At 46.9% G+C, this 21,479-nt stretch overlaps 3 protein-coding genes and 1 long non-coding RNA gene across 4 annotated transcripts in view; 2 read left to right on the forward strand and 2 right to left on the reverse strand.

Moving 5' to 3' along the window:
- The window catches only part of Fs(2)Ket (Importin subunit beta Fs(2)Ket), a 74,374-nt gene extending 72,200 nt beyond the window's left edge, over positions 1–2,174 (reverse strand). The window contains exons 1-2 of the mRNA XM_065438558.2: positions 1,951–2,174; positions 1,154–1,212 (exon numbers count right to left, since the gene is read on the reverse strand). Coding sequence (XP_065294630.1) covers positions 1,154–1,212; positions 1,951–1,999 — 108 coding nt within the window. The 5' untranslated portion in view covers positions 2,000–2,174. The remainder of the gene's footprint in view (positions 1–1,153; positions 1,213–1,950) is intronic.
- A 284-nt stretch (positions 2,175–2,458) lies between these two features.
- Positions 2,459–4,784, forward strand: Sec61beta (Sec61 translocon subunit beta). The gene is made up of 4 exons (XM_065438559.1): positions 2,459–2,614; positions 3,237–3,334; positions 3,938–4,036; positions 4,563–4,784. The coding sequence occupies exons 1-4, from the start codon at positions 2,612–2,614 to the stop codon at positions 4,648–4,650; spliced, it is 288 nt and encodes a 95-aa protein (XP_065294631.1). The 5' UTR covers positions 2,459–2,611; the 3' UTR covers positions 4,651–4,784.
- Positions 4,785–8,080: 3,296 nt separating this feature from the next.
- Positions 8,081–16,003, reverse strand: LOC135906931 (cytochrome P450 307a1-like). Its single transcript, XM_065438556.2, has 7 exons — positions 15,747–16,003; positions 15,450–15,652; positions 15,021–15,361; positions 12,732–13,024; positions 10,318–10,496; positions 8,987–9,086; positions 8,081–8,425 (listed from the first exon to the last, which is right to left on the reverse strand). Exons 1-7 carry the CDS (start codon positions 15,899–15,901, stop codon positions 8,167–8,169), a joined length of 1,530 nt encoding a protein of 509 aa, XP_065294628.1. The 5' UTR covers positions 15,902–16,003; the 3' UTR covers positions 8,081–8,166.
- On the forward strand, positions 15,999–19,430 carry LOC135906934 (uncharacterized). The gene is made up of 3 exons (XR_010565853.1): positions 15,999–16,131; positions 18,305–18,416; positions 19,403–19,430. It is a non-coding gene; the product is annotated as an uncharacterized lncRNA (long non-coding RNA).
- Positions 19,431–21,479: the final 2,049 nt, after the last annotated feature.

Here is a 21,479-nt window from a genome sequence, read left to right on the forward strand (position 1 = left end):
TCTGTCTCTCATCCCTTTTTGTGCGCTAAAAACCTAAAAGTCGTAAAACAAATTATGTTGTGTGCCATTTATGCGAGAATAGTCTGTAGCCTTTACTATCTAAAGGTATCAAGTAGTTGAGGTATCAGAAATAAAAATGTGCCAACAGTAATATACAAAACAGCTACATGCCGAGTGATGTTTCCTTTCCAATGGAAAGTGCAGCTTCTTTGGTTAGTCAACCACACCTAAACTAATTATCTTTCTCTCTCTTTACAGCTGTGTTTGTATAGCGCACATGGATCGGTAGGCAACAATATTCAACATGAAAATGAGTCCACAATATTTTCATGTAATACACCTAACTCTGGACTATAGCAACAAATAGATGTCGAAGAAAGAGTGACCCATCAATCATGAATATTACATTACCAGCTATGTACTGCGAGTTCTAGCAGATAGAATTGTGACGGCCTTTCAGCATTCTCGCGTCAATAATGGCGTAAAAACGGGCACACTCGCTCATTATTATATACTCGCACTTTAAATCTGACACAGAAAAAAAAATCGTTATCAATAAGGAGGGACTCGGCAGTAATAACTTGTGTTCAACATACAATGAAAGGCAATGACTAGTTTAGCCAGCACGATAAAACCGAAACTAACCTTTCTGAATCACCATGTAGCAGCAAATCAAAATACTTGCACAAACATTCCTATTCTGCACCAATCGCCAGAATCGCGCGATACGGAGGCATGTCAAATTGAAGAAGCACAACTCCCAAGACCCTCTCGTTACTTTTTTTTTGTTGTTGTTGTTCCATACAGCACAAGCACCAAATAATGCCTTTTATCCCCCATCTACGGATTCCTCGTCCGATTTCCCCGTACACTGAGCTACAATGACATCCGAGTAAGACAAGCTAATGTAATATCCCCTATCGTCCGTGATCAGCTGATTTGCAGGCTGATGGCATTTCGACAATGGAATCGCGAGTGCTATTTAATATTCTCAGCAGGAAGCGACTAAAAAATTCACACTCTGCTTGACAGCAATTTTCGAAAGCCCAGTGTCCGCAGCGTGACGTCTCCGCAACAGCGCCATGCATGACAGACAAAGCGGCGAGATAGCCGCAAAAGACAGGCCGAATGAGTCACACATGTCCTCACTCACCAGATTGGTCTGGGCGGCCTGTTCCAGGTACCTCTGCGCTGCCTCCAATTCATTTTTGTCTGCAAGAGCAGGTCAGAGGAAACCGAATGAGCCGCCCCGTCAGAGACGGGACTGTCGTGTGCCCGCGCGCCAAATGCAACCGAGAACGTCCGATCGGCCACGACGGGAGCAGATGTGAAAGCACGTTTATTCGCATTCGTTGTTTCCCGAGTCAAGTCAGCAAGCCGTCGGGAACAAGTCTGCGATGGCTTTAAAAAGTGAATCGCGTGTCGATGGCTGCATTTGAAATATCGCGCAGGATAGCGGTGACGCAGTGGGTTCGATGACTGAAGAATGTTCGGGTGGCACCGGCGCCGGGCGCGCGCGCGGTTACGATAACAATTTTTGTCCCCGGCAGCCCCTTCTCGAACGACGCCCCGAAACGCCGCGTGGCTTGGCCGCGCAAGTTGAAGCACACCGCACACTGAACCGAATGCTCCCAAGACATACGCGCGCACACGCGGTGCGGCCTTTATGTGCCGATTATCGGCAAACTGGCCGGACACTCTCGAATGTGCGCCTTCGTTCGTTCGCTTGTTTTCCATCGCTCGCAATTGCGTCCGGGCGCTTCATAGGTTTATGCAGCCAGCGTAACTAAAGCGCGCTCACTGGTGATTACTTGACAACCCATTAACTTGTTAAGAGGTAGAATCATTCAAATGCTATCAGACAGTTAGGCGGTAAGGCTTAGCTTGAGGAGGATTTGCAAAACCATGAATGGCTGGCCCGGAGCTGTCGCCATGCCTTTGAAACGTTACCTGGTGAGACTGTTTTCTCTAGAATGGTGGTCAGGTCCATCGTTGTCATCCAAGCCGTCAAGCGGCGGTAGATGGGGAAAAGCTACGCGTCTTAATAAACAATCTTTTCTGTGGTGAAAACTTTCATTACCGGCGAGCGCGAAGCACATGGATGTGCGCACAAGGGTAGCGCGCACGCTGAAAGAGCGCTTATGTTCGAAGGCCACTGCTGATTGGTGCTGCTGGCAATCCTCCGTGTACGAAACACGGCTTTCTACTGATGCTAATAACGTTCCATGGAACAAGCTTAAAGTTTTTTTTTATAATAATGTGTATGTAAAATTCGATTTTCAAACTATGCTTAACGCGGTAGTGTGCCATACATTTTACTGGGCAACCACACAGGTGATATTTTTCGAACTTGTTTTTTATTTACTTCATAAAATATATGCAGTACTATATTGCTCCGCACTATTTACTTAATTGTTCATATGTTTTTTACTCGATGAGCAAGCCTATTAAAAAACTTAAATGTTTAGTATGTCCCGCCACACGTCAATATAAACGTGATCGCCGCCAAGAACAGGCCTTACAGCGTCAGGGAGCAACGACGTGTTCGCTCTAGAAGTGACGTTGGCTGGCTGCTCTCTTCTGTTGTAGAGCTTACATTGTGGCTGTAGCTATGGTAAGTTGCCCCGTGGCTATACGGATTTTCATTACTGTCATTAAGAAAATTTAGTGTAACCCGTCAGAGATTAATGGAGAAGACTGTTCAGGGAACGTTCTGTTGAACTAGAAACCATGCAATGGTCTTTTTCTTTTAGCGTTACTTTAACAACGTGAATTCGCGAGTATCCGAGTTTGGAGTTGTCATGACGGAAGCGTAATAAACAAAGTTTATTGCTGTGAATTGGCACAACCTGACCAAACGGAAATGTATTGTTGTCGTTGAATTCAGGTCGCTTGTCCAGTGCGAGTTCAAGACATGCGCGTTTTTAGTTTAACGTCTTTTTTCGGTTTCCTTTCCGGGCAGCTGTTGATGGGTCATGCATAACGCTCTGGTAACAGTCTATCCTGCAACGGCACTTTTAAGCGGTGCTTGCTCTCAAAAGCTGTTTCAGCGAGAGAAGAAATAAGTAAGAGGAAACTTTCCATGTTAGCTGCTTGATTACCAAGTGCCCGTCGCTCGAAGGGTGTTTCATGCCGCGACTACTGTTGGTCTAGCTTAAATATCCACAGGTTGAAAGTAATGCACTCATCACTCTCGTCTTGCTTGTATTTGTTTCAATCATTGTCTTCTCTCGCAGCCGGCATCGCCAAGTTCAACGAATGTTGGGGCTGGGGGCAGGTCACCTAAGACGGTGGCAGCGCCGCGGTCCTCGGGAGGTTCCACCGTCAAGCAGAGGTTGGTGTCACCACGATCTCGGAGAGCTCGCTACAGTTACTTACCTTGGTCCTCCGCACAAACTCTGAGCGGCTGTCTGTCTGTGAGCGCAGCAGGCCTTCACCTGTGCGGGATGACGAGGGCTAGGCTCTGACGCGTAGTACATTTGGAATATTAACTCACGGCCCCAAATAACAATTACTCATTGACAGTAATCATAGCTCATGGTCAGTTGACGCCCGACAGTCAACACACCAGGCAGTAAAAAAGAAAAAAAAATGTACAAACAACTTAGCCGAGCCAACCTAGCTGTTGTCAGTGCTGCCATCAACACATCATCTTGTGTAAGTAATCCCGTGGAAAATACTATTAGCACAATACCAGCTGACAGCTTAAACGAAATCGGAGGATAGTGGAACCTTCACTTATGCCTGTTGTTGCAATGGCAAAGCATGGAAAGTTATTTTTCCTTCTGTTAGCTCTCATGCATTTTGTCACATAGTAAGTGCCCTCTTCATGGCATGCTGGGAACACTATGGTTTGTGTGGAAAACGCTCAGCTTATGAAAAAATCTTGCTTTGATGTTTCAATGGCCAGTAACTTTTTTTCCCTTTTTTTTTACAGGAAAACTACCTCAGCGAGCAGTGGCAGGACACGTACTCCAGGGGCAGCTGGTGGTGGAATGTGGAAGTTCTACACAGACGACTCTCCAGGAATTAAAGTGTAAGTGCATTTTCGATAACTGAGTAGCTAAAAGTTTAACTGCAAGATGGGTCTTTTAGAAAGTCTGCAAGAAAACTTATTCATACTAGTCCTTCTATACTGAATTTTTAAAATTCATCTCAGTTGAAGCCTCGGAACTCAAATGCCCTTCTAAATCTCTACGTACTTTACGTGCACTTAATACATTGGACCTTGGGCCAACCTTTTTGACAGCTAGATTATATACTTAATACATGTTTTTATGTTAAAGTTGATGTCCAGAAAGTCTTAAAGAAAAAAAAAAACGCTGAGGTGAAGTGTATGCAAGCAGTGTTCTGATCTTCAGTGGAAGTGCAGGGCATGCAGTCATACAGGAATATGTCCCAGTGTACAAAACTCAAGCGACAGGGAAAGTTGCGAGCAGTGAAAGAAATCATCTAGGCTTCAAATGCTAATTAGTGACCAACTGTATTACCCTTGTTTCGCAACAAAAGGTAGGTGTTATGTAGAGTCTGTGCTGAAGACCTGTGCCTCTGTTCTGCTGCAGGGGTCCTGTGCCAGTACTGGTGATGAGCTTGCTGTTCATTGCCTCTGTGTTCATGCTTCACATCTGGGGAAAGTACACAAGATCTTGAACAAGCTGGCTGCAGCACACACACCTGCAACGTCGCACCTCTCTGCTGCCCTCTTGGGACCACTGTCTCGACTGCTGCTCCATCTCCAAGCAAAGACTATGTACATTTGATTCAATACATGTGTGAAAACTTCACTGCAGTTGTGTAGTCCGATTTTGTTTAAGCTAGCCTTTTTGATGCTGTTGATGGGCTGCCAGTACCGAAATTCTGGCAGCTGAGTGTTTCTAGTACTCTGCAGCACCTGCAGTGCATATTCATGGTTTTTGCTCTTGCTGCAGTGCTGATATTCACAAGCCTGCTCGAAGAGGCACTAAAAAAAGCTGTATCTGAAAATTGTTACTAGAAATAGTTTCGATGGGAGGAAAGCCTTGTTAAAGCTTTCCTCCCACTGGTTCTGAAGCCCATTGGGGGTGAGAGATGCAGACTGCACTGGCCTTAACTTCAACAGTCCTTTGGATGGGAAGATGTCGCATGCCAAACAAAGTTTAGAAGCAAAAGAAATTCTCGGGTTCATGTGCCAAAGCTGCTGCACGATTGTTCAAGTTTTTATGTGCTGGCAGATTCTCTCTAATAATCACCCTTTCTTGGTCCTAAAGAAAATATTCAGTTCATTTGGCAGCTTATCTATTGTTTTCTGGGCACCAACATAGCTGTGTAAAACACTGCCACCAAACATCCTGCTGCCACTCCTTTATTTCAACCACATGTGCCATAAGAGGCCGTGACAATTTCCACGTTGCCACCTCTGCTATTTGCAAAGCAGCCACTCCTCAACCTTCATCTGTTCTCTCCAAATTCATTATTACAGAAGCTTGATTTTTTTTTTTTAACCTGGCTTGATCTAATATTTTTCTTTGGGGTCTCTTTAAGCCAGAGAAATGTGCAAGAGCAAAAGAGTGGTGGCAATTGCCCTTTCAAGTTCGTGCACCAGCTTAGTGACATCACGAATATTGGCAATCTCATCTTGTCTAGTTTATTCATGAAAAATACATTGCAAGACCAAAATACTCAACCTAACAAGTTTCAGTGACCTCCTTACATGCCATATAACCAAAATACAAAACTCTTAAAATCTGACATAATGACACAAGTTTGGGTGTAGAATTCAAGAAAGGGTCAGCTGCACTATGAATTCTTGTGCTAAAGGAACAGCCAAGAAATTTAAAATCTGAGGACATTAAGAACTGTGAAAGCAAAAGTATTAATCTCCAATTGAACACTGCCTAGCAGTGCAAGTTTTGTGCTGCAGGTAATGTGGTACGTGCTGCCCAAGGCTGCAAGCAGCAGCTGCCTGTGGTGCTGGTGCCACCACCACCCGGCACGACGAGGAAGCAGCCACCAAGGCCAGCAGGCGCGCACAGCAGCAGCTAAGCCCAGTGGGGGTGAGAGATGCAGACTGCACTGGCCTTAACTTCAACAGTCCTTTGGATGGGAAGATGTCGCATGCCAAACAAAGTTTAGAAGCAAAAGAAATTCTCGGGTTCATGTGCCAAAGCTGCTGCATGATTGTTCAAGTTTTTATGTGCTGGCAGATTCTCTCCAATAATCACCCTTTCTTGGTCCTCCAGAGCTAATAGACAGCAACAGCTAGGAAGGACTTTGCAAGTTCGTCACATGTGATATACTAGCACTGCACAGGCATAGGTATATTGATTGGCAGGGGAAGGGAGAGGCATGCCTTAGTGGGATACTCCAGATTTATTTTTTTGCCATCCGAGGTTCTTTGAAGTGCAGCCAATGCACGGTAGCCACAGCAGTGATCAGAATATGATCCCACGCCCTCGGGCTTAGCAGTGCAAGGCCATAGCCATTACACTCCACAGCAGGCAAGTCTAGATGTTGCCCAGCGTTGTTTGACCAGAGGCGCACTATTTGAGATTTGAGAAAAACATCAAACAGCTGCTCTTGAATGCTAGTGACACTATCCACAAGGAATGTCGGAGCACAGCTTTATTTTAACATTTCAAGTTGTGAGCAATACAGCAGTGTACTGAAGCATTGCATAAAGCATCCAGTGTGCAGTATTAGATACAATAGTTCAACTGCAGAAAGTGGCGTTAAAATTAGCGAAATTAAAACAATATTGGTATGGCGAGTTGCGACAATCCTGGAGGTCGAGGGCGCGAGTCCCAGACATGGCGTCCATGCACGCGCATCCAAAGGTTCAGGACAGGAGGAACGCCCAGAGCTCGGACCGTTGAGTCGCAATGGCAAACGCACGCTCGAAGGTTTCGGCCGCGGTTTGGCGCACGCGTGAGTAAAGGCGCGCACGTTCCCAACCCCAGCAGCAGCTACGCGCTCACCGCACCACACGCGGGCACCTCTGGCTGCGGCGGCTGGACGCCCGCGCTCCAGTCGTCGGGTCAGGATGTGTAGCGAGGCGCGCATGGCTCATGGACGTGACGGTGAACGGGGACGCGGCGAGTGCGAAGCTTCACCGAGCAGACACGCACGATGTGGCGCACAATGCACCACAATTTCGGGCCGCAAATGAATCTAAAGAGTGCTTTTATACACGACTGGAACACCCTAGACTTGTCCAACCAGCACGCCGCTCGGGCGGCTCGAAGTGTTGGGTCGAACAGTTAGTGACTGGCACCTCTAAAGAGACGAGTGGTTACCGCTTGACCAGGAAGAATCAAATGCGTCTGCGGGCGCTGGAGGAATCCAGTCGATGCTGATGACAGTTTAACGAGAGTTACGGCTGGCCAGCGCGACAACGGTGAGCTGAAGGGCGGTGAACTTTGAAAGCGTGACCCCAGTGTAGTGGCGAGTTGTCGCAGCAAGGTTACGTGACGCGTCGAATAAGAGGTGGACGGTCTGTTTATTATGAACGTGATTTAGTGTAAAAGGGAGCCCGCCGGGGCAGCGACGCCCGCGGGTGGCACGGGAGCGCGAAGCTGAGCTGAGGCGCGGGTTTCGGTTGCGCGCAAACGCGCCGCCGACGTCACGCGGCCGCACACGAGCAGTGTCGACATGCCTTTGCGCGCTTGGACCAAACATGGACCAAGCATGGACCAAGCCCCGAGCTTCCCTCCTGCCCGAGCCGCTGCACCGACAGATGACTCCAGCTGCAAAGAAGTGTAGAGTGATGGAGTTAGCACTATCGGCAGTCCAGGCTGTTGCCGTGTCGCACGGGCACGGAGCGCTTGTGGCGCACGCCGCCAAGTGCCGCGCTTTGGCCGTATGCAGCGGGGGACCGGTACGCAAGTTCCGAAGGTCTGCAGAAAGTTACGTGCGGACTGACATCGGAACGTAGGCGCCATGGATTTCTCGTGACCCGAATGAATCGCTGACCTGTGTCAGTTGACATTCCGAAATAGCCGGTCTTCCCAGACATGTACTCAGAAGCCCAACAAATGCCGTGAAAGCGGAAAAGCTATACGCTTCGCGTAATGGGCACACGGGCAGACCTGGACGAACCTGTCGAAGCGTCAGTGACGCGCGAACGACGATGAACGGAATATGGCGGCGGTAAGACAGTTGAAGGATGGGCGTGTGCTCAACCGGGCGGAGCTACTGGCACTGCGGGCGTGCAGCGACCTCCGTGAAGACGATTTCCGGATCGCGGTCGAAGATGACCTTGCTGCGGAAATCTGCGAAGCGCGCGGGCTCCTGGCCTGGGGCCAAAGAGAGCTCGAAGCGTCCGAGCAGCGCCGCCATGCCGAGCACCAGCGTGGCGCGCACGAGCCCGTCGCCCATGCAGGAGCGCTTGCCGGTGCCGAAGGGGAAGAAGTGGCTGGGCTTGAGGACACATCCGTTCCCGCCGAGAAACCTGCGCAAGCAAGACAGTTGAATGAGCGGGCTGTGCGAGTGATATGTGCTTATTACAGTCACATAAGGTTTCGAAGCATGTGAAAGCATATAAACGAGTTGAACGGTTGTTACGTGTGCGCCAGTAGTTTGCCATTGGGACAACGAGTGAATTAAGTTTGGACATGTGAACGCTTGTGCATACACTGAGATATACGGGGCTATTTGCGACGAGCACAAGGTTTGTGGCGGCAAGCAAGATGAGGAAAAAAAGTTTGTGAAAGGGTGCGCGGCAGAACAAACGAAAAAGGTGAATGGGGTTGCCAGTTCCGGGCTGCACCCACTCGCTGCAAGGTTTAAGGGTGCGCTGCACCGCGGCGGCACCTTGCCTTGCATACCCCGTTCAACCGAGCACGGGGGTGCAGGGTGCGCCGCTGCACCTCGGTGAATCGAATGCACAGGTGCAGTGCACCGTTAGTAGGTGCAGGGAAACTTGGCTGAGTCGAATAGACCTATAAAGCACATGCAGGCGAGAGGCAACGATCGTACGAAGAGATGTTTTCAGTAGGCGTGGGAACATTGCCTTTCAGGGTTGAAATCCCAGGGCTTCTCCCAGAGGTCCGAGCAGTAGTTGATGTCGTTCGTGTTGAACATTACGACGGTGCCCCTGCTCACGTGAAAACCTGCGCAACAGAGAAATCACGGACGCTGCTGAAATCTGCATAGCCTCTTCGCATGCCGACTACAAACAAAGCATGCTTGCTTGGCGCGGTTAGACAATCGCTTAATTTTGTGCACGTGGTATCGCAGTTATAGCGCACGGTGTAAATATCGTGTAACGTAGTACTCGGAACGTAAGTGTATTCTGAATATAGAATACCGCGAAGAGAGCGGTGGAGATGCAGCTAGCTACCCCAGCACTTTAGTAGTTTTTGCAACGGTAATTGTTATAGGTCCTTCCTGTAACGCAGTGCGACGAGCACTTGCCTGTCGATGCATTCACGCTGCGTGTAACGTTCATGACAAAACACCGCGGTCAAACGAGAAAAAATGGTCAAATATTTGTGGAACAATATTACACCCCAATAGGTGTATAATTTTTGTATGCACTAAGAAAAGTTTACACCCTTGAGTCGTATCTTGCCACACGTCAATAAACGACATCTGTCTTGTCGGCACTTCCTTTCTTTAACGCGGCGAGCCCGGTATAGTTCCCAGTAACGAACGGCATGCGCTTTATCAGCATGACAGCATTGCCGACAGCATGGAGGAAGGAAACCTGTGGCCAGTGGCGTAGCAACAGGGGGGGCCGGGGGGCCGTGGGCCCCGGGTGCAAGGGGCCAGTGGGGGGGTGTCATATACGTCTGAAGACACCCCTCTTTCCGCCGGCTACGCCTGGAGTTTGGGGGGAGGGTTATGACATAAGACCTATGGGCCCCGGGTGCCAGACGACCTAGCTACGCCACAGGCTGTGGCCGACAGGAAAGTACCGGGCGCGGCGTTCTCAAGAAAGGAAACTCGAACAAGGCAGATAGACACCCCAAAGGGTGTAAACTTTCTTGGAGTATAATGCATGCCCCGGAACTACGATCTGTGAGGTGTAGCGCTACGAAATTGCATGAATCTCTTCGGCGTGTTATGTGTCCAGCATTTTGTTGTCAGGAACGCTTTAAAACACCTACTCACACAACGCTCCGAGCCGCAAAGTACTGGACATATGCAGTTAAAGCGAGCGTATCTTAGGCACGCAGCGCCGACATGTGCTCAATTACAGTAGGTACACGATTTTTGAAACTTAACCCACAAGAGCGAAATGACAATTATGTGACAGAAGCGCACACCAATAAAGGACTGAAATATTGATTAGCTGGACATATAATTCACTTGTATCCGTCGATGATACATGGTGCTTACCCTGGACCGTGGTATCGTTGGTGCAGACATGGGGAATGATGGGCGAGTTTACGACCCTGATGACCTCGTACAGCGTGGCCTCTGTGTAGCACAAATGGCTCCGGTCCAAAAGGCAGGGTCGTCGCTCCTCAGAGGAGCTTATCGCCCTCGTTTCTTCCCTGATCTTGCGTTGCACTTCCCTGCGGACGGGCATACAAATAGCCGTGTCGAGATCGCTCGCTTGATGCTGGCTTGTAGAGCTATATACTCGTACCAATGCCTTTTCTGACGACTGGTACCCCGAGAGCAACACTAAACTGTTTGGTGCAGGAAATGAAAGATTGTTTCATTGAACTCCCCAAGAAAGCGGTGCGCATCAAAAATATATTATAGAAACCCTTTCCTAATATCACGTTTTTCGGGATCTCTTTCCGCCCATAGATGCGCCCCCCCAAAAATATCACCTGCGACAACGCGATTCCGCTTGGGGTGGATATTACTTCAACAGGCAAATAGCAATTGCGCGATTAGCTCCCTTAGAAACGTTCTCTAACGAGTTCACTTCTGGGAATATGTTGCCCTTGCGCAATTGAAGCCCTGCACCGGTGAAGTCGCGTATGTTTGACAGAAATCGGAACTATAGCGCCACTATAGATATCCGCGCCAAACTGCTAAGGAAACATTGCTTACCCCTTATTTTGCAAGAAATGAAATTGCGCACTGCGGTACACGAACACGTGCATGTGGAAACAAAACAGGTTTACGGTGAAGTAGAATCGACGATTCCGCAAAATGGAAAAAAGAAAAAAAGATTTTGCACCTAACGTAGACCGTCGACCCTGTATACTTAACGCGCCAATTGAGCACGAAAACCCTTGCTCGTGCTGAACGGGTACCGTACCCCTGCACGAGGCCTACACTCTTTCCGGCAAGGGCAGCGAGAGTATATAGTGTAGACTGTTTCTGCACGAAGCCTGCGTCGTGTAAAACTAGCAGCGACGAGCGCTACTGAGGTTGATTCAGGAAGACCAGGCACACCGTATCAACGTGAACACATACGCCGTCGCACAACTCTGGTTATCTACACGCTCACAAACGCTGTAAACTACAGACGATGTGCTTAATAGTGAAAACAGTGTCCACGGTGCTTTAGAACTACGAATGATTCACGAACGTGAAGTTCGTGAAATTTATCTGTTGAAGTTATACGAAATCTTATCCATACGCGCCCTGGCTACTTCTGGCTGTCTATAGACATCCCAACTATCACGCGCCAAGATTTAAAGATATGCAAATGCCACGTAACTGGACAGAAGGAAGGTAATGTTTGCCGTTGCATAGAGATACTCAGATTTTTGCATTCCGCCTAATTACATAATTAGTCTTAATTATCAAGTGAAATATAATATCGAAAGTGTGAATGAGGAAATTGCAGAGCAACACGAGAAACTCCCAATACAGCTTTTGCTCAGTAAGTTCTACGGGAAAGTTTTTCGAATCCTAAAGAAGCCCGCGAATGCACACGAAGTGCCTCGAGCGGCCATTCTCGCGGCAACTGCTGTACGATGCGAACACTCACCCTTGCGGTAGGGGACGCTGATAACGGACAAAAGCAACGCAACAAGAAACGCGATTCCAATGCGCGTCTCCGAAAGGCCGTTTGTGCTGCGCAGCTGTGCCACCGTGCATGCGCAGTCTGAGCGTCGTAGTACATCGCGTCATATGCAAAAGCGCGAGGTGCTCCTAGTATACGCGGCGAACAGCTACCAGGCCATGCAGGATACCTCAAGCTTACTTACGTAGTAGCCAATTACCGTTCCGGAGGGCCAAATATTTTACTTGATTACCGAGACTTGCTGGCTTCGCATGACGATTAAATGCGAGAGCGAAAGACTGACGGCGATGCCACAATGAAATTCCCGCACTAAGTTCAATTGTGACGCCATACTGGGAACGTCTAGTCGGGCTAGACTTAAGCCCCCTGGATACGCAAAAAAAAAAGAAGAAAAGCGCCTTTACTTGGGCTAGATAGCGGTTATATAATTGAGCCGATCTACGAGTTCATTTCTATAGCGCTTCCACATTCCCGTAGAAAAACACAAGCGAGACCCGCAGTCGCTCCTGCACCCGAGCCGTGTATATTTGATCGCGATTGTACATCTATGAGAAAAGAAGTTACCACCGGCCTGAATCGAACTACACAGGAGCGATGTCCCCACGGGTTTGTCTATAGAGACCGGGGCGAGTTTTTCAGCTAAGCAGCTTGTAGACAAAGCCCGCATGGGTTGCAGTTGTAGCTTCATGTGCCATAAAGTGGGATGGCAAGGTTATTTTTGCCTAGTTTGTTTAGTGCTGCTTTAAAATTGCTTGTATAGTGATTGTGTATGCACAACCATATACGTGAGGCCGCAGACAAACGGACTCCTGTTACTTACGGGTAGGTGCTCAGAATGTAGAGGCACCAAACCCAGAGGTTGGCGACGACAGAGTGGCCCCCGATGAGGTCCTCGATTACGACGGCGACGTCGATCTTGTCCAACTGGCCTTTGGTGCTTGGATCTTTGAGCGAGAGCAGCAACACATCCATGAGGTCACGGGCCTGATCCAGTCCTGCACCGCTGCCACTGCTGGCCATGGCCCTTTCCCGTCTGTCCATGATGTCCAGGGTGAAGCGGTATATTTCCATAGACTTCTCCTTGAGAATACATAGTTGTTTGCCCTGGACCACCTAAGCGCGATGAAAACGACACAGCGAACTGTTTTACATCTGCAGGTACACGCCGTAATACTAATGCGGCGCTGAAACCGTACAAAGCAATGTCCGCGAAAGCATGCACTGTGCAAAACTGCAACTTCCTGCAGACACTAAAACCAGTACACACCCTTTAAAGCATATATTTGTCCCACAACACTTTTAAAGGAGCTTACGCCCTTTGAATTGTATTTTGTCCCACAACAATAATCGTCATCCGTCTTGCCCACATTTCCGTTAGCGCTGCCAGCCCGGTACTTCCTATAGTCACGAACGGATTGCGCGTTATCAGCTTGACACAGCATTCTCGTCAGAAAAGTAGTGAGCGCCGAGTTTTCAAGAAAGGAAACGCAAGCAAAACAGATGACGATTATCGTTATGGGACAAAATAAACCCCAAAGGGTGTAAACCTTTTAAAGAGCGAACAATAATTATCTGTTTTGCTTGCGTTGCTCCTCAAAAGCTCTGCCGCTCGATAATTTGCCGTGAAGACTGCTATGTCGCGCCGATAAAACGCATGCGGCTCATGACCTGGAAATATCGGGAGCGCAGCGCACGCAAGAGATGTGTGCCAGACACGCCCCAAAGCCTGTAACTAGCTCCTTTTAGAGTACAATCTTAAAACAGTTGCATCCTTTGGGGTGCATATTTGTCCCACAACACTCTAAAAACAGTTGCTCCCTTTGGGGTGTAACATTTGCCACACAGTAATTGCCAACCGTTCTGCCCTAATTTTTTTCCTTTAACGCTGCGAGCCCGCTACTTCCAAGTAACGAACGGCATGCGCGTGATCAGCATGACATCATTCTTGACAGGAAAGTAACGAGCGCAGCGATTTCAAGAACGGAAACGCGGGCAAGACATGATTATTGTATGGCAATGTACACCCCAAAGGATGTAAACTTTTTTTTTTTTTAGAGTGCAATAATCGTCATCTGCCTTGCTTGCGCTTCCTTTCTTGAAGACTCAGCGCTCGCTACTTTCCTGTCGAGAATGCTGTACGCATGGATGGAAACTAAGAGGAAAGAAACAGTTTCCTTCCTCCATGGCTGTGCGCATGCCGTTCGTGAATGGGAAGTACCGGGTTAAAGAAAGGAAATGCGAACAAGACATGACTATTGTGGGACAAGATGAGCCCCAAAAGGAGCAAGCTTTTTAGAAGGTGTTTTCGGCAGTGTGAATGGCCAAAAAGTTCACTTTGATCTGCCACTAGAACCTGTTCCTTTAACTTTTAACAAATTTTTTTAACACAGCTTTTGTAGAAAATAGCTCCATTCCTCATGCGCAGCTGTAGATTTTCGTAGCGCGAGCAGCCATCACAGGACAAATCACATTGCACATTAGGCTATTATGGATGCGGCTTTGGCAACCGGTAATTAACTCACGACCTCGGGGTGAGCAGCATAACGACGTAGCTATATACTGCGGCAGGTCTAAGGCCACTTCGAATTAAACTTCAAGGGATCGTCACCAACTGCCTAGAAATACGGAGTGGGCGGCAGATGACCACGCCGGCACCGTATCGCATCGGTAAGTCTCGGCCAAGACGCGAGACTCAAGCGAAGCTAACTAAAAAAAATTGAGCTTAAAGGCGAGATCGAGCTGTATTCTATAAGCGACCTGTTTGTTTGTGTCAAAAAAGAAAAGGAGCCGCTGCACACTGGCGTCTACTAGCGCTCCCGGGAAATCAAGACCGAACATGCGCCTTGTAGTGCGCGGTATCAAATGTCGATGCCGAGGACTGCAACCGCATGTGGCAAAAGACAAAGCAACGGAAGAAAGGCCTAGCAATCGAACGAAGGAATCAAAATATCAACTGAAAGACAACGCCGAACAAAAAACGAAGCACTCATTTGCGCGCCACTCAAAAAAAAAAAATACAGCTGCTGCCACTATGGCTATGTGCAAAGCACGAAGGCGTGGCCCCTTTTCTTTTTTCCTTTTCTAGAAACGTTTACGCCAGCACACGTACCTTTAACCAAGGCATGAAGTCGATGGCGAATCCCTGGAAGAGTTGATGAAATACTTCATTGTAAAGGTCCACTATGCGCAAGAATTTCGAGTCATCGGGACTGAAACGCTCCGTACAGAAGAACTTGTAAAATATGTTTGCAGTGGTGACAAGGAGCGCTTGCCGTGGCTTGATGGCTCTGCCACTGGTCCGGGAAAGCTCGCCAGTCAGGTAGAGCAGTTCAGTCTCAATAGACGCACTCAGTCGCGACTGTTCTGCGGACCCTTGCTTCGGATGCATGACTGGGTAGCAAAGCTCGCGTCTCGTTCGTTGCTTCGAAGACCAGTCGCATAACGCTATAGCTGGCCAGACGAAAAAAAAAAGAAAACACCATGAGTACCGAATAAAAAATAAGGCTGCTGAGGAGAGGGCATAAAGAATTTACCGTACATAGGTTCCGGTTGTCCTTGAATATCGCGTGGTAACGAAGCGAGTCCGGCCTGTCAGCGAAGTCCGTCCCCTTTGTGACCAAGATTTCACGAAGAGCGTCAACAGTGCTGACCACAAGGCATCGTCTTGAGCCGAGATTGATTGAATAAACGCCTCCGTAGCGGCGGCGCAGGTCGCTAAACGCATCCCATGCGTTCGGGTACCTGGAAAAGCAGGGAACAATGTACACTAGAGGTTTTGTCAAACAGAGCATTATTAGTACAAACTTTGTAAAACATAGCGCCGCTCGCAACTCACCTTCCAAGAATATAGGAGGAACCAATAATAGGCAAGCTTAATGGCCCAGGCGGCAACCTCTTCAAGCTCGACTTTCGACAAAACTGCTGCAGGAACACAACAAGCACGGCAGCAAGCGCAACAAGAGCGCCCACAAGAAAGTGCTCTTCCGCCATGGTACCTTACACTCTTCTGCGAATTGTTTGCGAAGATTCGAGCCTACCATGACTTTGCACTCTCTCGCTGTTGCGCAAACGACCACGTGTCAAGCGTGGCAACCAATCAGAGCTCTTGTCTGTTATCACATCCGAATGCAAACGAGTGTTTCTTTCTCGTTAGTCGGCAGTCATCGTTCGAGGTCTACTTGGCGGCGAAAACAGACTGTTGGAATACCCGGCACTGAGCAGTGAGCGCGGTCTACAGCCGATACCCATTAGCGTGCTTATCGAACTGCGCAAGATTTCAGCGAAGAACCAAAAAAGAACAGCCGCAAGATGAAAGGCGGCGTTCGTCTCGGCGCAACTCTAGCCTCGACCCTCTATGCCTCCCCTTTTGTTTTGTGCGATGGAGGAGATAAGTTGTGCGGCTGTGAAGCTTTGAAAAGGAACGTGATTTGCGTGGGGATATGTATTTATATATTTTTCTCCTTTTGCCTTGCCCCCTCCTGACATAGTGAACCAGCGTGGGCTACAGAAAAAGAAATGCAGCTTGCTAATTATATTTTATGTTTTAGGCCTGTTGCTTTGAGGATGGGTTTCTGTAACTGTGACGCTGCTCTAGCTGCGGTCGGATGGACCACTGTATGGACCGTATGGACCGAGAGAGAGAGAAAGCTTTATTTGGTCCATTAGGGGTTTAGCGTTCGGTCTTCGTCTTCATCGCTGCACACGCTTGACCTTCTTAGCAGGGTTGGGCCCCTAGTCCAGGGCTCCACTGAGCCGTGCTGCTTCGCTTGCGTGCTGCCCTTCCATTCCGTGCAAGAACTACGGCCATACTAGGCCTCCAGTAAAAGCTAGTGAAACGATCGCTATCGCATCATTTTCAACATGGTGGCGACCATGTGAAGTCGCAGCGGGCACGGTGCACGGTCGTGAGTCGCAAGTGGGCGCAAAATATATATCGCCGAGCGCGTTTTATTGATACTAGCGTGTTTGTCTTTTACGAACTGCAAGTATGAGACTCACAGATGTGCTTCTTGGCGTTTTCAAAAGGAGGGGCTTTGGTGGTCCTCGGTTCCATTTCGTGAAACGTATTCCAGGGAAGATAGATATAGGGTAAGTAGTATCTTGGTAATGAGTTAGAAACAAAGGTTACAGCGCTAAGCAGACGAGGACGAAGTGAGACACAAACGACGTATACGGGCGCGTATATGTCGTTGTCGTATATTGTTTAAAGTCATGAACCAGCTAGCTCAGCAGTAAGTTTTGTTAAATTGGCGATGACATTTACCTTGACCACTTATGTTCGGGTTTAGTATCTTTCGCCCAGGTAACAAAATACGGCACACTAGCAAATAAGCTCCAAACTAGGTTATTTGAATTAGCCGTAGAGCATCCCACATTCCTGCGTTTGTTTCGGTCAGCTTCACCCGACGATCGCTATCTGGAGTCGTCGGGGCACACACTTAAGGTTTTTCTAAAGGCAGCTGGCCTCCGGTCGACAACCTCCAGCACAAAGGGAGGACCGCGAACTTCATATAATGGGAACGCGGACTTGTTAGCGTGCGAGTCGTTCACGGGCACTGCACTTGAGGAAGTTTGTAAAAATGTTATTAGGGGCCGCCCGCTGCATTAAAATTGTGGGTGTTTAGTTGACACTAAGTTTCGTTTGTGCTGTGTTCCCCGTCACTGCACTAGCTTGCAAAAGTGCATTTGCATACGTTTGAGATGGTTACCAAAACGGAAGCAAAAGAAGCTACCTGGATATTGTATATTTATAAGCAGCCGGACAATTTTGTTCGCACTTACAACTGTGAACTGGTCAGTGCGTAAAGAACTCGCTGCAAATAAAGGTAAAATGGCTGTATTAAAGGAAATGAGCTTGCACATGCGTCACTGCATCTTTGATTAGTACTTAGTGAGCAGTGCGTTTGTAATTTACGCGCAACTGCTGCAGTAGCTTATGACAAAAATTTTGTGGTACGAAACCTAAACTCAAATAGACAAGTCTTTGCTTCGATTTAAGTTAATCAAGATAAAAGGTTGATTTGATTGGGCATTTTTCCAATGGAAATGCATCTGCAAGAGGCAAGGAAAGAAAAAATACAGGCCTGTAATGTTTTTGTAATCTTGGGGAGCAAGATATATCTCCAGGTGATGCATTAGCACCGAGTGAACATATTGCAGTGATTTTTAATCTACATTTCCGACACTACAGTTGCATAAGAAATCAATATTGCTCATGTTTTTGGCGCCAATTATTGTCGACCACGGTTTTCTTATATAGTAAACTGCTATTTAGAGTTTGCTTTACGTGCTTCGAGTTGTAAACAGGCACTTAGTATTTCATGATGATTGCTTGTGTGAAAGAGTGCCTGGATAACAATCCATCCTTGGATTGCGTATCGTTTCTCTTTTTAGGAAACACAGAGTTGTCCCTCCTGTCACGCCAAAGATCAAAATTGACCTCTGGAAGAAGTTGGCAATTGAAGAGGAGGCAATGATGTATCTAAGCAGGCCCTTCCTAACCACTGTAAGTGACCTTACTGTGTCTACCTTCGTTTTACCTTACCTGCTCACTTGTGTAACGAGTTAATGTTTTGTGCATTTAGTCGCATTTGTGCCTACTTGAGGTAATAACAGGAGTTTTTTCAAGGATTTTCTTGGTCTCTGCATTATGTGTTTGTGGTTGCAGAATGTGTCTGTGTAACAGATACCTTCTGGTGTTCACACACGTAAGACATGTTTGGTCTTAAGCTGCTTAGTTATATTATGGTTGCTTGCAGTTCTTGATATGGCTTGAGAATCTTTATCTTCCCCATTCACCGCATTGTTTTACCACCTGCCACAGTAGCCCAGTGGCTATGGCATTGCTCTGCCAAGCCAGAGGTCGCGGGTCAAGTCCCAGCTGCAGCAGCCACATTTCGATGGGCCAAAATGCAAAAACACTGATGCACTTAGATTTAGGTGCAACCTAAAGAACCCTAGCTTGTCGAAATTAATCAAGAATGCCCTAGTATGGCCATGCCTCATAGTGAAATTCTGGTAAATTGTGGTTGTAGTACATAAAACACCTGCTGACTATTTTTTACATTGTTTCACCTTCAGACGCGAGATACATAAACCAGCCAAAGTTGTGGCTGCTGAATAAGGGTCATTTTATAATGGCCTATGCTGTGATATGCCAACTTTCCTGTATATAGGATGCTGATTGTGATCTTATTCCTATGCCACAATTTTATATTTGTTCCCATAGAATTAAGTTCTGGCCTAGGAAAAGTAGATGTGCGAAGTTTGAACAGCCTAAGTGAGGTTTTAAATGGTGTTCAACCACAGCCCTTTTAAAAGGAGCTGTTATTAAGTGAATGATCTTATTTCAAGGTTACAGTCAGCTATGCCAGTATGTTCCAACGTTAGGCTAATTATGTCTCGAACAGATATAGAAATTTTGGAATGTTATTTATTTGCTTCTTGGTTCTGTGACATCTTTAAGGTTTCTTTTATTTTTATTTTTAATAGGCAGAAGAAAAGCACATGCCAAGAGAATTCATTAGGCGCAGGCTTAGGAAGTATGACCTTGCCCCAGTAAAGCCACGGAAACCCCTCAAGAGCCTGTTTGCTGCAGATCTATTGTCACACCTAAATGTTGGCAGGCAGTGGGAAGAGTAGTTGTGTATAATAGCAACAATGTGTTTCCATTTCAATAAAGATTTGCTGAAGCGGTGCTTTTAAGTTGTCTCAAAGGTTTTGCTTGAATTAGACAGCACTTAGCTCTGTTTTTCGAACAACCTATTGTGCACAATTTTGTCTAAAACTTTTAGGATGAATCTTGTCAATAAAGTTTTGACTAATTTGTGTGTTTGGTTGATCGTGGTTATATCTTGTCATGATAACGATTATTCGCTGAAATAAACAAACTGAAGCAAAGGCCCTCTTTTAATGCCCTTCTATTGTCTGCCTGTTGCCAGCTGTGACCACCTTGGCACATGGCTGTTGCACATGGCTATATTCCTTTCTATATTGTTTCGGTTACTCCCAAAGACCACTGGTTATAATCTGTGCATAACAATATTTTTTTTTTTTCATTTTGACTAGGATGTCTATCTGGTCATACTTTGAGTTGGAAATTTCGGAACAGTAAACTGCATTCCTCTACAAGCCTGGAAAGAACTTGAAAGCCTGATGGGCCAACAAATTTATGAGGAATTGATGAAAGTAGCAGACAACAGACATCAACCAAAGCTTGGCAGCTGTAGTGACCAAACTTTGTACTTTGAGAATATAAACTTTTAACAACTTGTCTGTCTGTAGCTGGAGATGTCCCCCTCCTCATTAAAATCACAAGTGCTATTTATTGAAGACACTCATATCGGCACATCCTTTTTTGTTTTTGCTATGATTTCTAGGGAAACTGATCTATTGCAAGTATGCCAATTTCAAGCAAAACCGGTAACCCCTTTTCTATGTTGTGATTTCAAAATCCTTTGGTATTGCAAAGAGCTGAAAGGAAAGGTTTGTATCACGGTGTTCAGTATTTGTCACAATGAACTGAGGCCTGCTGCCTTGCTCCTGTGCATTATAATTGTACAGGACCTTGTCTTTTTTTTTTTCATTGCTTCTTGCACTGCCTTGAATTTAATTCTGAAACCTTAGGCTCCAGGTTTCAGCCATGTACAAGTACGATGCATTCATTGTGTACTCGTTACCTGTAGCAAATCATGTTTTTCCATATTGTAAGTTCACAAAGTCAACATTGTACTTCACCCGTGGTTGTTGCTCAGTGGCTATGGTGTTGGGCTGCTGAGCACGAGGTCACGAGATCGAATCCCGGCCACGGCGGCTGCATTTCGATGGGGGCGAAAACACCCGTGTACTTAGATTTAGGTGCACATTAAAGAACATCAGGTGGTCAAAATTTTCGGAGTCCTTCATTACAGCGTGCCTCATAATCAGTATGTGGTTTTGACACATAAAGGCCCACAATTTTATAAAACATTGTACTTCAACTTTGTCAAGCACAATCGCCTGTTTCTGTAATGAAATCCAAAATTATTGAAAATATATGGTAAGACAGAGAAAAATTAATTAATACAAATAGGTGTGAATAATCAGAGCTATAGAAATCTTTGCAGTGAAGACATGTACCCATCTTGCTGTAATATCGGCTGGTTCCCTGAACTACCAATGAAACTTCACACCTCAAGATTTCTTTTTGCTCAAATATTGAGCAACATTAAATTTTGTATGCTCACGCTGCTCGTGATGAACACTCTTTCCTTCAGCATCATGCACATTGCCTTCACATTCGTATACAAGAGAGATACCATAGCTTTCTCTGAGCAAGCAAAAGATGTGCGCTCCACAGGCATCACTGTAGAGCCAGAAAGTTGCTGCTTCCCAGAAGTAGAAGCAGCAAGCCTCAGTAACAGTAAAGACTTATGAGAAGTACAGAAGAGACTCGTGGAAAAAATCAGATAAAGATGTCAGTGTGGTTACCACTGCTAACCATCATGCAAGACAGAGTCAACAGGTTCTTTAACCTGTGGCTCTTATTGTCACTGATCAGCAGCGTGTAACACAGAACTGAAACAACTCT

This window comes from Dermacentor albipictus, chromosome 1 (assembly GCF_038994185.2).
Source record: "Dermacentor albipictus isolate Rhodes 1998 colony chromosome 1, USDA_Dalb.pri_finalv2, whole genome shotgun sequence".
Classification (NCBI taxonomy): domain Eukaryota; kingdom Metazoa; phylum Arthropoda; class Arachnida; order Ixodida; family Ixodidae; genus Dermacentor; species Dermacentor albipictus.